This window comes from Malaclemys terrapin, chromosome 16 (genome assembly GCF_027887155.1).
Source record: "Malaclemys terrapin pileata isolate rMalTer1 chromosome 16, rMalTer1.hap1, whole genome shotgun sequence".
NCBI lineage: Eukaryota > Metazoa > Chordata > Testudines > Emydidae > Malaclemys > Malaclemys terrapin.
The window spans coordinates 13,759,992-13,775,767 of record NC_071520.1 but is presented as its reverse complement, the minus strand read 5'-3'; the positions used below and the strand labels follow the sequence as shown (position 1 = coordinate 13,775,767).

The 15,776-nt window shown below is 45.3% G+C and overlaps 1 protein-coding gene across 2 annotated transcripts in view; it reads right to left on the bottom strand.

The window, feature by feature from the left end:
• Positions 1-204: 204 nt before the first annotated feature.
• The window catches only part of LOC128824751 (uncharacterized), a 22,683-nt gene continuing 7,111 nt past the window's right edge, over positions 205-15,776 (bottom strand). Inside the window, exons 2-4 of one of the 2 annotated variants that reach the window (XM_054006618.1) lie at positions 4,995-5,077; positions 1,754-2,002; positions 205-764 (exon numbers count right to left, since the gene is read on the bottom strand). In XM_054006618.1, the coding sequence (XP_053862593.1) occupies positions 295-764; positions 1,754-2,002; positions 4,995-5,077 (802 nt within the window). In that variant the 3' untranslated portion in view covers positions 205-294. Of the gene's footprint in view, positions 765-1,753; positions 2,863-4,994; positions 5,078-15,776 lie in introns of those variants that run through there. The other variant, XM_054006616.1, reaches the window with a different exon arrangement.

The window sequence follows — 15,776 nt, the reverse complement described above, 5'->3', positions numbered from 1 at the left end:
AGTCACATGCCCCCCCCCCACAGAACATGAAAACCACCTCCCAGACTGACCAGGGTGCCTAGTGACTGCAATGTGTGTGTGACCTTCTGCTGAACCTGCCCCCGTGTCTGCACCCTGGTAAAGGTGACTGTCCTCTCCAATTACCAACCCCCTTCTCCCCCTTCAAACATAGTATCCCCTAAAAGAACATGATGGATACAGTAATTAACAGAAACGTATCTTTTATTAACAACTACACACTTAAGGGATGAAACTGGGACGGGGGCTTGAGTGAAGCGGGAAGGAAAGGACTTATCAAATCTTTGGGAATGAGAGCCTTCTGTTACTTGAGTAGTCTGCAGGGGTGGAGTGACAGTTTTCACGGCACCTGCCGCCCCTCCTTCTTGGGACTTTGGGTGAGGAGGGTATGGGACTTTGTGGCGGGAAATGGCGATTAGAGATAGACTGCAGCGGGGCTCTGTCCTCCTGCCTTCGGTCCTGCAGAACATCCACAAGGCGCCGGAGCGTCTCCGTTTGCTCCCTCATTAGTCCAAGCAGCGTTTGAGTCGCCTGCTGGTCTTCCTGCCGCCGCCTCTCCTCCCGTTCGCTGTGTGCTCGCTGGTATTGCGACATGTTCTCTCTCCACTGTGTCTGCTGTGCCGACTCGGCTCGGGAGCAGCCCATAAGTTCTGAGAACATGTCGTCCCGTGTCCTTTTCTTTCTCCGCCTAATCTGCGCCAGCCTCTGCGAGGGGGATGCCAGGGTAGGTCGGGAGACATTCGCAGCTGTGGGATGGGAAAAGGAGTGAATTCCTCACAAAGATAATTTTTTGTGAACAGTGAACATAGTCTTTCTCTGTGAACAAGACCATGCACAGCACCTATCACATGCACACTCAGGACAAGGTCGAATTTTCGGCCTTCGTATTCAGTGCCTGGGGTCTTGCAGTGGAGATCAGACAACCGGGGCAGGACAGCGGAATTCGGGTAGCAGGCTGACATGGTAAGCCGTAGACTTTTGGCTGCTTAAAACTTAAATTATAGCTGTGCCCTCCTTTCACGTTCAAAGCAATGCTCCTATCGTTGGCCAGTTCCTGCTGCCGGCAATCCGGCAAGCATGAACTCTGCCCCTTTCCCACCCCCTCGCGGCTGTCCCCGGGAAAGATCCCTGTATGCTACCCCTCTCCCGCCTCCACCGCGTGGCTGTAAACCGCCGGTGAGAGTTCTGTAAAGGAACAGGCAAGCAGTCCCAATAGTAACATTCCCCTAATTCTAAGCAGGTCACCATGAATGACATCACTCTGCTGAGAATTTCTGAGACTGAGAAAGAATGCATGCTGCGTGAAAGCCAGCAAAAACCAGGGCCGTATGCCGCCATGCTCTGCAAGGCAATGATCCCAGAGTACTTGATGATACCCTGGCGAGGAAAAGTTTCCTACTACGGAGGACACAATAAGGCCGCTCTCCCCAGGAACCTCATGCAAAGGCTTTCCAATTACCTCCAGGAGAGCTTTGTGGAGATGTCCCATGAGGATTTCAGCTCTATCCCCGTACATATAGACCTTCTTTTCCAGTAGCTGCACTGGCAAGGACTAAAAAGTAGAGCGCCTAGGGCAAACTAATCATGATAAACCGGACATTGTTAGATTCTTTTGCAATAGTTGCACTGCCAAAGACTAAAACGATAAGCGCCTAGGGCAAACAAATCATGAAAAACCCATTGATAATATTCCTGTTCTGTTCAAAATAAATGTTTACATGTTTAAAACACTTACCGACTGATCCTTCCCCTGATTCAGGGTCCGGGTTAACGCCTGGGGACGGTTGGTAGGGGATCTCTGTGAGGGTGATGAAGAGATCCTGGCTGTCTGGGAAATCAGCGTTGTAAGCGCTGTCGACTGCCTTGTCCTCCTCCTCACCTTCCTCATCTTCCCCGTCCACTAACATCTCCAAGGAAGCGGCCGTCGACAATATCCCATCCTCAGAGTCCACGGTCAGTGGTGGGGTAGTGGTGGCGGCCGCACCTAGAATGGAATGCAGTGCCTCATAGAAACGGCATGTCTGGGGCTGGGATCCGGAGCATCCGTTTGACTCTTTGATCTTCTGGTACGCTTGTCTCAGCTCCTTGATTTTCACGCGGCACTGTGTTGCATCCCAGCTGTATCCTCTCTCTGTCATGGCTTTTGAGATCTTCTCGTAGATTTTTGCATTCCGTCTTTTCGATCGCAGCTCTGAAAGCACGGACTCATCGCCCCACACAGCGATCAGATCCAAGACTTCCCGATCGGTCCATGCTGGGTCCCTCTTTCTATTCTGAGATTGCATGGTCACCTCTGCTGGAGAACTCTGCATCGTTGCCAGTGCTGCTGAGCTCACCACAATGTCCAAACAGGAAATGAGATTCAAACTGCCCAGACAGGAAAAGGAATTCAAATTTTCCCGGGGCTTTTCCTGTGTGGCTGGTCAGAGCATCCGAGCTCGGACTGCTGTCCAGAGCGTCAACAGAGTGGTGCACTGTGGGATAGCTCCCGGAACTATTAGCATCGATTTCCATCCACACCTACCCTAATTCGACATGGCTATGTCGAATTTAGCGCTACTCCCCTCATTGGGGAGGAGTACAGAAATCGAATTTAAGAGACCTCTATGTCAAACTAAATAGCTTCGTTGTATGGACGGGTGCAGGGTTAATTCGATTTAACGCTGCTAAATTTGACATAACCTCCTAGTGTAGACCAGGCCTAAGAGTTTGAAAACACAAAGACTGAGGAAGAAAACCACTAGCTCTCGTCATGAGGTAAACATGCAAACCTCAAGGAAGCACTTGAACAAAGATAAATGGGCCTGTCTCAGAGTTCATCTCTTTTGTTTGTAGTAAATTATTACTTGTAATTCATGTTTCCTGTTCATTAGATACCAGAGGAATTTTAAGACATGGAATCCATTTGAATTTGTTATTACCAAATCCAAACCCCTCTCAAACCCCATCTGGAACTTGTTTCAATCGTAACTGTTTTGTGTTCTGTAACTATTTCAGGAACATGTCTGCCCTCTCTAATTGTTTCAAGAGCAAACAGATGATCTCTTTAAAGCAAGCAGCTCCCATTTTGCTCAGCACAGCATTCTGACAGGTCATGGGGTGAAAGTATCAATGGTGAAATAGATTTGAACACAGAACAATAAGCAGCTTCTGCCTTGTGAAGGGATGTGTGACTCCCATCCCTGGGTGGCGGATAGGGGAACCTTCTGCAGATGCAGGACAGCTGTGAATGTCCAATAAGCAGTCATGGACCAACTGGTGGCCTCTCTCAGCAGGGTGCGGTGGGGTAGTTGGTGGCATGACCACCTCTGTAAAATGCCACGTAGGTCCTATGACAAGAACAAGGCAACTAAAGACAGCATTAAAACAAGTCTTGCCAGGGTGGGTGGGATTTGGTAGCCTTGGTAGGTAGCTCACTGAGGAAAAGGGAAATTCAGATTTCAAACCAAGTGTGTCAAGCTTGGACAGCCAACCTGTCAAACCCATCCAATAGATGTGTTCATGTAGTCAGGAAGTCCATGCATTACTTCTTGTTTAAAGATTTTTTCATTCCCATATTAAGTGTACCTCAGAGGGCTAGGGCATATGTTGCTTGCAAGCAACTGCAGCTTCATCTGATTCTTATACCTGGGAAAAGGCCACTAAAGTTAAAGAAGCAAGTGAGGGATGTATGGAGGATACAAGCTACAGTTACCATTGCTGGAAGTGGCACATGAAGTCCTAACAGTGATTAAAGCAGCGCTGGTATGGATATGAAGAAAGACTTGAGGGTGGAATCCTCAATTTAAAGAATCAGTCAAAAAACAAAATGTAACCTTAAAAAATAATGGCAGGGCAGTGGCTTGAGCAGTGATAAGATGGTGTATATAGAGACAAAAACAAAGCCAAACGAAGTATTGTGATTGGTCTCAGATGAACTATATAACCAACTAGGAGAATATAAGGGAGAAAAGACCATCTACAAACTCATTAAAAGACAAAATGATGAGGGATGTGAACAAGTTTTTTTATATTAGACATGAACATGGTACACATCTACCCCGATATAACATGAATTTGGATATAACGCGGTAAAGCAGTGCTCCGGGGGGGAGGGGGCGTTACACACTCCGGCGGATCAAAGCAAGTTCGATATAATGCGGTTTCACCTATAATGCAGTAAGATTTTTGGCTCCCGAGGACAGTGTTATATCGAGATAGAGGTGTATATTGCAAACAAATGGTGATTTAACCAACAAAGTCTGGAGTGATTATTTTGAAAGAGTGATGAATCAGAATCTAAGAACATGATATTCTTAAGAAAGAGAAAATGCTGGATGAGAGGCATAAAAGTTTTGTGGTGCCCATTTTTAAACATAAAGGAGATATTATACTATTATCACTCAGTTAAGCTGACATCACTTGCTATGAAAGTCTGGGAGAAGATTATTGAAAGATTTATGCTGGAAGGGTGCTCTGTTGATGTCATATTTGCTCTACAAATCCTCCTGGGGAAGTTCAGGGAAAAGAGATGGCAACTGGGCATGGTCTTTGTAGACTTGGCTAAGGCATTCGGTCATGTACTGAGAGAATTAGTTTGGTGGAGTTTGCAACAGAGAGGTGTACTAGAAGTATATGGCTGCCTTATCCAGGATATATATGATAGAGTGACTACCGTAGTCAAAATCCAATGGGGCTAAACCAAAGAATTTACAGTAAACGTTGGCTCGCATCAGGGGAGAGTATTGAGCCCTTTTTGTTTACATGGATGTGATACATGAGACTATATGAAGGGAGATGCCTTGGAATATGTTGTTCGCTAATGACTTAGTGATTTGTGCAGAAGATTGTAAGACCCTGCAAACCAACTTTGAGCAATGGCAATATAGGGTTGAGCAAACACTGGTAAAACTGAGGCTTTGATAACTGAGGGAGGAGGACCCACCATAAAGGAGATTACAGGCAGACATCTTAGAAGAGTGAAAGAATTTAAATACCTAGGATTAATGGTTGCTGACAATGGTCCCCAGCATAGTTCCAAAGCTGCTTGGTGCAAGTGGTGTGAGCCGATCCCAGTTCTCTGTAATAAAAAGATGCCAATAAAGTTAAAAGGTAGAGTGTATAAAACTGTAATTCAACCCATCCTAATGTATGGAATAGAGACGTGGCCAGCCACAGGAAAAGACATCAGTATGTTTCCACTACAGAACTGTAGATGTTGAGAGGGGTCAAATGGTTGGACGCTTCATGACAGGAAACAAAATGAGGTTGTGAGGGGCCTAATGTGGGTTGCCTCAAAGAAAGACAAGTTGAGGGAGGCTAGGCTATGTTGGTACGGACATGTCCAGTGGAGACCCAACAGTTATACAAGATGGCCCTTGCAAGGGTCATGTCTGGAAGATGACCATGGGGGGAGGCCAGAGACTGTATATGGACCAGATATTAGCAAACCTTAGAGAGACCAATTTACATGACAGCCAGACATGCGATCAGGAGTTTTGGAAGAAGGCTACAGAAGTCACCAACCCTGAGTAGGGAAGGGGCAAGAAAGAAAAAGAGCAATAAGCTGCTTCTGCATGTAGCTTAGTAGTAAGCCATTGGATGCACACGACCTCATGCCCTCAGCCACCTGAGAAGTGCAAGAAACAGCCTCCCACCCACACTGTGAAGGGGATCCTAATAGCAGAACATGTCCCCTTCGTTTTGAGGCTAATTTGTAAAAAATAAATTCAACAACTTGTTGGAGAAACTCCCAACATATCCTTCCACTGTGAAAAATAGTTCCTGTCAGAAGATAATACCTCATTTAACTAACTGGAATGTGTGGATTAACACTGACATTTGAAAAGTGTCCCTTTTTGTTTCCCAACCCACTAAGGCTCCCTGGGCTCAAGAGATTCTCCACTTGAACCTGGCTGCTCTTTCAACTCTCGTCTTCCATTGAAAAAAAAACAAAACCCACGCTAATTGAGGGCCCCAGTGTAGGTTTTTCAGTAGGCAGTGTGAATGGACCAGCCCCAGTACCTGGCTCAACCTAAGGCTAGACTGTAAATGCTAAGAAACTGGGGAAACTGACTCCTGTGGGACCACCATCATGCCCATGAGTAAGAGGGGTCTCCATTCTAGGAGGTATAGAGCTGTCTTTGGAATCTTTTCTCAAAGAATAGCATTCTGTCCTCCCCCCTCCTCATCCCTCAGTATTAGAAAAGGTAACAGCATCTGAACTAGCAACACTGTTATAACATTACCCACATTTTCTTTACGTGTCTGATGAGCGATGTGACGGAATGTATAGTTTGATGGATATGAGAGTTCACAGACTTTATATTAGCAATACTGGGCCATGTACTCTTAATGATGCTGGAAATAATCAGTTAATCTTTTTACAACAAAAAGTTGTATAATCATAACCACCTTTCATTTCATAGGATTTATTTTTAGATGTCTAATGACCACAAAGAAATTCTTTCCCCTTAATTAGGGAAAATATTTTTGTAATCTCTTATTATCCCCAATTAGATGTACAGGTTAGTGGTGAAAGATCAAAGAAAAGTGAGCCATTCAGATTAGGTAATTTCATATGGGTAAATTAAAAGTAAAACTGAGTTCAAGCCTCAGAAGAACATATGGTTTGTTTAGGCCTTTGCTGTAGATGGAAATTAGCTTCCTTTATAATTTCATAGATTTTAATGTCAGAAGTACCATTAGATCGAGTCTGACCTCTTTATAACACAACCCATAGGGTTTCACTGAATTCCCTGTATTTAGCCCAATAGTTTACGTCTGCTTAATGCACATCATCCAGAAAGGCATCCAATTTTAATCTAAAGATATCAAGAGATGGAGAATCCACCAGTTCCCTTCGTAATTTGTTGCAATGGCTAAGTACCCTCACTGTTAAAAGTTTCCACTCTCTTGTGACCTGGTCCCTTACAGCACAGTCCAGCTTCCTTTGACATCAGGGAGTTGGATTAGGCCCTTTATTTTGCAGCCTGTATTTCGTAACCCTCATGGTCATAGAATCATAGAATATCAGGGTTGGAAGGGACCTCAGGAGGTCATCTAGTCCAACCCCCTGCTTAAAGCAGGACCAATTCCCAACTAAATCATCCCAGCCAGGGCTTTGTCAAGCCGGGCCTTAAAAACCTCCAAGGAAGGAGATTCCACCACCTCCCTAGGTAACACATTCCAGTGCTTCACCACCCTCCTAGTGCAATAGTGTTTCCTAATATCCAACCTAGACCTCCCCCACTGCAACTTGAGACCATTGCTCCTTGTTCTGTCATCTGCCACCACTGAGAACAGCCGATCTCCATCCTCTTTGGAACCTCCCTTCAGGTAGTTGAAAGCAGCTATCAAATCCCCCCTCATTCTTCTCTTCTGGAGACTAAACAATCCCAGTTCCCTCAGTCTCTCCTCATAAGTCATGTGCTCCAGACCCCTAATCATTTTTGTTGCCCGCCGCTGGACTCTTTCCAATATTTCCACATCCTTCTTGTAGTGTGGGGCCCAAAACTGGACACAGTATTCCAGATGAGGCCTCACCAATGTCGAATAAAGGGGAATGATCACGTTCCTCGATCTGCTGGCAATGCCTCTGCTTATACAGGCCAAAATGCCATTAGCCTTCTTGGCAACAAGAGCACACTGTTGACTCATATCCAGCTTCTCGTCCACTGTGACCCCTAGGTCCTTTTCTGCAGAACTGCTACTGAGCCATGGTCACAGCATCAGGAAGGCAGACAATGGGGCCTAATAAAAAGGTTTCTACCTTTGGTTACATGGTAGCAGAATATGAAGTAGTAGAGTCAGCAAAGAGGTTATTTACCAGCCAGGGTACTAGGGGATGCTTACAGTGAGAGGGCATAAGTAGTTGGCTTGTTCCTTACTAGTCATCTTTAAAGAAAGATGGGGTCTCAGCAGCGTCAGGTATACAGGCATCGTTCTAGCTTTGCAAACTCCAGTGCCAACAGCACAAAGTGTCAGCTTGTCCCAATGCACTGTTCACAATTAATGTTAACTTCCAATTAGTCCTCAGTAATCTAGCACCTTCACAGACTTTCCTGCTTCTCCCGTTGGAATAAAGATCCTGGCTGGCGGAGTCTGTATTCCTTTCCTTCCTGCTGTGCTCAAGAACAGAGATATATTGGGAGCAACGCAGAGAATGGTTCCTTCCACGCTTATCCAGTAAAGTGCCATCTCTGTGACTTTCAGGGTGCCCAGCTTAAATTAAAGTGCTCCAGCAGTGATGGGGCACATAAGGAGTTAAGACAAGTGAGAGAGCTCAGCAGCTGCATAGCGCAGGCTGTGTGTGGGCTAAGGAAAGAGGTTTCAAGTGCTTGAAATATTGGAGCCTTTCTGGATGTCTATGAAAAACTGTTTTTCGTATGTGGATGAACATTAAAGCCACTTCCTTCCAGCTGCCCTCTCTTTTGCCTGACCCAGTAGGTGAAAGGAAAGGCCCTTCTTCCAAGAGGTCCAGAGAAATCTTAGTTGACAAGAGAAAGTACAAGTCTGGTTGCCAACGGAAATATGAAACAAAGTCCATCCTGTCAAACTGTGTGCTCCGTGATTTTACGCTGCTCAAAAGCATTTTACGTATCTGGATTCTATGCATTCTGGAAACAAGCCTGTGTCTGTGTGAACAGAGACGCTCCCTCTATACTGAGCTCTTGCTCTGAGAAATCTCTTGAATATAGACCATCTGGAAATGCACTTAGATCTTATTACCAAGCCTTACAAACTCTTGTAACCAGACTGGATTAATGTATTTTCTTCTAATACCCATGGAGCAGTGGGAATTCAGAAGAATGGTATCCCAGGAGGGGACTCATTTTCTCCAAAGAAAATCCCATTTAATGACCAAGTACTGCAAAGCACTGCTTTAACCACCAAAAATCTCAGCTGCTTGAATAGAAAGATCTGCTTATTTGTAACCTTGCTGATTTATCCACTCCTACCATTTGAGGAACTCTGGAATGATTACTCATGACATACAGGACAAAATTAATCTGTGGTGTGACTTCATTGGCTTCAATGGAGTTATATCAAAGGTGGATTTGGCCTGTATTGAATTTGTCCTGTGGGCCGTTACAAGCACATGAAATATTTGTGCTTCGTTGCATATACAGAAAGAATATTTTGTAATCAGTCTAGTGACAATGAAGCTGAAGTATTTATGTTGATGGTTTCCATTTTGGTCTATTTTACTCATGACAAAAATATTTGTGTCTTTAACTTTAGCAGTTGCTACAAACCTACTGAAAAGTGACAATGTAGGAGAATCGTCTTGAGAAACTGACGGATAACCCAAAGGAAATAAAAGGCAACCTCCAATTATGGGCAAAGGAAAGAATAGAATGGCTGGGTCAGCCCATTTAATAGGATAGCTGCACACCTAGTCAATGGTGAACTCAGTTCAGTTTGTTCTGTTCAAGGAACTGGTACAGAAAGTAGAACAAATAAAAGTATTAAAATTTTGTCTGCTGCCTTCTTTAATTGTGTATGTTTATAGCACCGATGTACAAATGCAGCTATTCAGAATGAGACTCACAGATAAGCAGCCTGTGCAATACAATGTGATTTAAAAGCAATGCTTTCAACGTAGGGGTCACAAGAAGAAAGGACTAGAATATCTCATTCCCATGGGGTACCTGGCCAGTGGTTGTTGCAATAGAAATCAATATTGTCCAGCTGTCGTTTCTTTTAGTGAATTGTTTTCAAAACATTTTCTTGGGCAGTGTTTCCTGAAAAGCGGGAAGGAAAAAGAAATCAGAGTTCTGAAGATTAGTGGGGGAGGTTTAGGTTGGATATTAGGAAAAACTTTTTCACTAGGGGGGTGGTGAAGCACTGGAATGGGTTACTTATGGAGGTGGTGGAATCTCCTTCCTTAGAGGTTTTTGAGGTCAGGCTTGACAAAGCCCTGGCTGGGATGATTTAGTTGGGGATTAGGTCCTGCTTTAAGCAGGGGGTTGGACTAGATGACCTCCTGAGGTCCCTTCCAACCATGATATTTTATAATTCTAAGATGCCCATGTTGTCACTTGTCTTTTGTGTCTTTTGATAACTTACGCCAATTGCTGCCGCTCTGCCGCCCTGTAGCTTAGAATCACTGGGCATTTCCATTCTGTCCCTGACTCTTACTTAAGAGACTAGACCTCTCGAGTCCCCAGCAATGCTGTTGCTACACTTTGTCAATGGGGTCCTGTCTTTTGGTAGAAAAGTTCTAAAATGTACAAGGGTCTCAGTGCGCGGTGGATCAAACAGCCCCTTGCTGCAGTTACAGTCTGTTCCTAATGGCAGGATTTTTCATAGAGTCAGATAATTACAAGCAGAAAAGCTGCCATCTCATTCTACAAATAACTACTCTCCCATGCTAATGGCATCATATTTCACCTTGATAATGACAGGATTGAGTTCAGTTAAAAAAAAAATTTAAAAGAAGAGATCTGAGGGGAGAGGTGGTGCTGGAAGCCAGCCAGAGTTTAGTATAGAGCTTTTCTAAACCTATGAGTTCTAGTGAAAAGAACGTGCTGGTTACGCTCCAGTTGATACCTTTGCTTGGTTCCTGATTGCAGAGATGACCCCACAGCTGTACAGACACTCTCAGAGGTTATGAGGACGTCTCCTAAGTGAGAGAGAACCTTGGGACTATCTCCTTTAAGATACCTTTCCCGTGTAACACACCTGTTTGGGAAGAACTGAACCGAGAGGTACTCCAATCCTCAGAGGTGGAAAAAAGAGAACACAGGGAGTAGAGTGAGACTTTGTATTCCCCACCCACCCACACAAAAGATTGTTGAAATCAAGCATCTGGTTGGTGTTCAAAATAATAAAACACTAAACACTAGTTTAATGTTTTCTTATTAGGTTTCTAAACCCTAGTTTAGTGTTTTATTATTATGAATGTAAAATGACATAGTCCCTGAACTACACTCTTGTGTGCTTGAGATGTCATGGTTTCAGTAGCTACAGTGGGTATTGGTGCTCCATTGCTGCATTTACTAAGAGTGCCTATAAAAGATCTGGGGAAGCACAAAGGGATTATTATTAATGTGAGTCCCAAGAGACTCCCACCACCCAAAAACACTGTATCCAATGCTCTCAGTTGCTCCATCTCAGCTTAGCAGACCAGAGGCGCTGACTTTGTGATTTCCCTGGGGGTGCTGGACCCCTGCTCCGCCACAGCCCCCCCCTTTCCCCAAACCCCCGTCCTGCCTCTTCCCACCCTGTTCTGCCCCTCGTGCCTCCAGCATGCCGCTGAACAGCTGATCACAGCAGGCGAGAGGCACTGGGAGGGAGGAAGAGGAGCTGATCAGTAGAGCCCTGCACAGATACAAATTGATACCCACGGATGCAGATATCTGCAGATATAAATTGGTATCCATGGAACCACAGGGCTTTCCTGGGAACCACAGCGGTGAAAGGAGCAGAACATGGGGCTGCCACTCCCAGGAGCCAGCGCCCTGCACCAGCAGCTTCTCCAGCATGTCTGTACTGCCTGCAGCCCCACCCACTGGGGCAGGCACCGGGCTCACCGGCAGCTGTCCCTGGTTGCGCTCTTGTGTTCAACCACACACCCCCAGACAGGAGACACAGACAGCGACGTGGAAGGGATGGGGGCAGGGCTGGGAGTGGTAAGGCCGTGCCGGAGGAACTGGCGGCGCAGGGCACTGGCTCCTGGGAGTGGCAGCCCCACCTTCTGCTCCTTTCGTTGCTGTGGTTCCCAGGAGAGCCCTGCAGTTCAGCAGATACTGATTTATATCTGCAGATATCCACATCTGCGGGTATACATTTGTATCTGCGCAGGGGTCTACTGATCAGCGGGCCCACCGGCGGGCGGGAGGCGCTGGTAGGGTGGGGGGAGAGCTTATCGGGGGGGCCGCCAGTGGGTGCTAAGCACCCACTAATTTTTTTTCCTATGGGTTCTCCAGCCCCAGAGCACCCATGGAGTCGGCGCCTATGTAGCAGACAGTGTGGTAGAGGGAACATTAAGAATTGTACGGGATAGCAAAGATGACTTTATTGTCTTGGCAAAGTGTGACAAGTATCACACCCAGGCATTACTGTCCTCAGCGCATATCCACTGGAAAGTTGAATGTGCCTGGTCTCTGGTGGTCTGTTTAACAAAGCATTTCAGAAGGGGATTTCCTCTGAGAGCAGAAGATTTCCTCAAGGTTGCAGGGAAGGAAAATAAGGGGCTCCTAGTCAGAAACATTGGCAATCTAGGCATCTTTCAGTACTAAAATACTATTGTTATAGGTGCTATAAATATAACATGTGACAGTAAACAAAATCAGCATCTAGGACTTTTCCTCGAAAAGATTATGGAAAACTGCCTCGAGAAGCAACTTGCCTCCCCAGTATTCTAGACCCTTTCCAGTCAGTTAGTCACAGAGACAGACCTGGCTGCACCGATGACCTCCTTCTGGCCGTGGACAGAAGTGAGATGTCCATTCTAATATTGCTTGACCTATCAGCAGCCATCAACACAATCAAACATGATGTCCTACTGACTCCCCTATGAGACCTTGGAGGGGTGGGCGGAGTTGTTTTAAGTTGGTTTTGCTCATTTCCCCACTCACAGATTCCACATGGACATCATGAGTGATTGCTCCTCTTCCCTGCAGAGTCCTGCAGAACTTGTCAGCCCTCGTATTCATGCGAGATGTCATGTACCACAGGGTCATCAGTGTGCCAAAGATACCCAGCTCTACCACTTTTGCCTCCATTACTGACATTCATGTCTCAGTATCTGAAGGGGACAGAACTTGAAAGGATGGAAAGTGGCTCTGTTAAATTCAGGGAAGTTGGAGGTGAAATTAGCAGCAAGAGGAAAACACTTGGAAGGAGTGGCAGGAAACTGTGGCCACACACTCTGCCCTTCTGCAGCTGAGATAGTATGTAGTTCCACTGGACTCTTTGCTGCCTCTAAGAACTCAATTAATGACTGTGTCCAATAATACCCTCCATCTTCAACAAACCAGGAGATCTAACCACAGTGATCCATGCTTTTCATCATCTCCAGGCAGGGTCACTGCAAAATGATATTTTTGGGGTTGACCACTAAAGCCTCAAGAAAGCTGCATCTGATTCATCACGTCACCACCCCGTTGCCCAGTGGAACTCATTAAGAAGTTCACATCACATTGGGTGCACTTTATTCTTTACTAGCTCCCTATCCAGCTCCAGATTTGCTTCAAGATGTTGGTCTTGATCTGTAAAGCTATTAATGGTCTAGCCCTACTCTAGCTCAAAGACTACCTCTCCCCTGCCATGGTAGCTAGGATAGTTAGGGACACTGAGTGACCACTCCTAGGGGGAAGCTCTTATATTCCAGATGCAGCGTTTTCCCCAGGCTGTGGAATTCCCTATTCTCAGTGATCAGGATGAATCCCAGTTTTGCTTCTTATCATCTACAGTTCAAGTCTCTTCTCTTTGCACAGACCTTCTCCCAATAATAGATCTACAGATGGCTAAGAATTGGCCTCCTGGAAGACAGTAACAAAACTGATCGCATTCAGGACACCAGCTAAAATGAGGATGGTATGGAGAGTTCAGGTTCTATTTTTTTAAATATACCGTGACTCCAGCTGAGATCTATAGCACCTCTATTCTACAGCAATAGCCATTCTAGATACTTCAGCTACACACTGGATTTACTAGTCTAGGTGTGGAACTTTGCACTTATTCTGCCATCTAGTGGTCAAAGCTTAATGCAGCATTAAGTAGAACACCTCTCTGAACACACACACACTTCCCAGTTGTCAGAGTCCTTTTATGGATCCCAGAGGCCACAACATTCTCCTGAGGACAACTGACACTTTACAATTGTTATATCTTTCCCACCCTGACACTGGCCTACAAGACAGCCTGGATAGAAGAGGTATTTGCAGTCTGTGATGGATGCTTCAGAATTATTTTTTGAGTGCCTAAAAATGTGCCAGGTGCCTCACAAACAAGATGGAGCCTCTGTCCAAAAGGACTTTACTCTTGTTCTGATGAGACTTGGACAAGATGGAGAGGAGAGGCGGGGAAAGGGGGACAATGCTAGGATCACACGGTTACTTAGGAAGGCATGCGTACATCTTGATAGTTTACTTCATTTCTTTTTAAAATGATGTTTTGCTGAGTATGTTTCCTCCCCTTTCATGTCTTGCTGGCTTCAAGGCTTTAGGAAAGAGATGAATGAGGTAAGTTTGTGCAGCAATAACTTCTCCCTGTGTCCTCCGACCTAGGAAATCTGTGTCTTTATCACGTCACGTGTTAAGCTATGCTAGCCATGGTAAAGCTGTGCAGGGGTGAGCTTCCAGCTGCAAAGGGTTAACGGTCATACAGCAGCGTAGTTGTTACCAGAGACCTGTCCGAGCAGTAGCAAACATTGCTGTGCTGTGCTGTGCTATGCATGTTATTAGCCATACAGTACCAAGGCCAATAGCTGTTTTCTCAGCAACACATTGTGTGTTGCTGCAGTGGACACTGGTGCTGGGTCCTTGGGAGCAAGGTTGTGCTTTCTATTCCACACTCTAGTTTCACCCCATGAGAGGACAGGGCAGGGGCCAGCCAGGCTAACCTCAAAGCAGGCTGTGTGTGTTTGGAAGGAGGATTGCAGCCTAGCCATTCCGTTTTAAAATTTTTATTAAGATGATGTTAAAAAAAAAGTGAACAGAGTTTGAGCATAGAAGTTTCTGGTTATCAGGGAACAACATACAGATTATTGAGGGTGCAAAGTTTGCTTTAAGATCAGGTGGCATAAGGAATACATAATCTGCAATATCCTCGATTGGGGGTAAAAGGTTGATAGGTCAAAGTACAGGCATTGAGCTATGAGGGTATGAAGTTCATAGAGTGGCTATGTTCAGGTGAGGAGTATAATGAGTGGATATGATGAGGAGGATGGATTGACCCTCATTTGGTGAGATTTAATGTTCAGGGAGTTTATGGTTCCACTTCATATGATCCAACGGAGAAGGTCACTTGGTCTCTTTTCTACACACTAACCTGATCCCAAAGGTGGAAGGATTTAGAGCCAGCACCTGCCTCTTATTCCAATCCACACTCTAACCTCCACTAGCAAATAAGGAAGAGCAAAAAGTCATCCTCATCTACTGTCCCATTGCACACTCCAGCTCTACCCCAGAGAGGGGGACAGAGGCAGACCCCACATGCTTTTCCATTCCAGACTCAACCCAGTCCTGCTAGTCCAACCCTCATCTGAACAGGTCTGGGAGTTTGGGTAGAGGGATCCATACCAGCGATAGTCGTCCCATAGTCAGTGATTCCCATGTGACTTTAGTTAGTAGGAGTGGGGTGCACATTAACTCTGTCATGTTATAGTAGCATTGGGGGTGGGGAAGGGAAAACAAAAGTCAGATTTTTTATACTAGCTCTTGTAATTGCAGATCTTATTCCTGTAAGTGTCTAACCCTTTTTGAAACCTCCTACACTCTTAGCCCCAGCAATATCTTTGTGGCAATGAGTTCCATGGGTTAATCATGCACAGCAGGAAGAAAATATTTCCTTTGATCAGTTTTAAACTTGTTGACTTTAAATTCAGTTGGTTGCCCCTTTGCTCTTTTATTCTGATAAAGGGGAACTGGAGTGTCCAACTGATCAGTGTGTTATCAGTTTATGTAAGTTTAATAAGTCACCTCTTACTCACATCCTCTCTCTGCTAATTAGTCTGGAACTTTTTATTCTTGCCTGACAGAACCTCTTCATCTGAGACAGAACTACAGCCCAAAACTCCCACACCTACAAGTATCACCCCATTGTCTGTA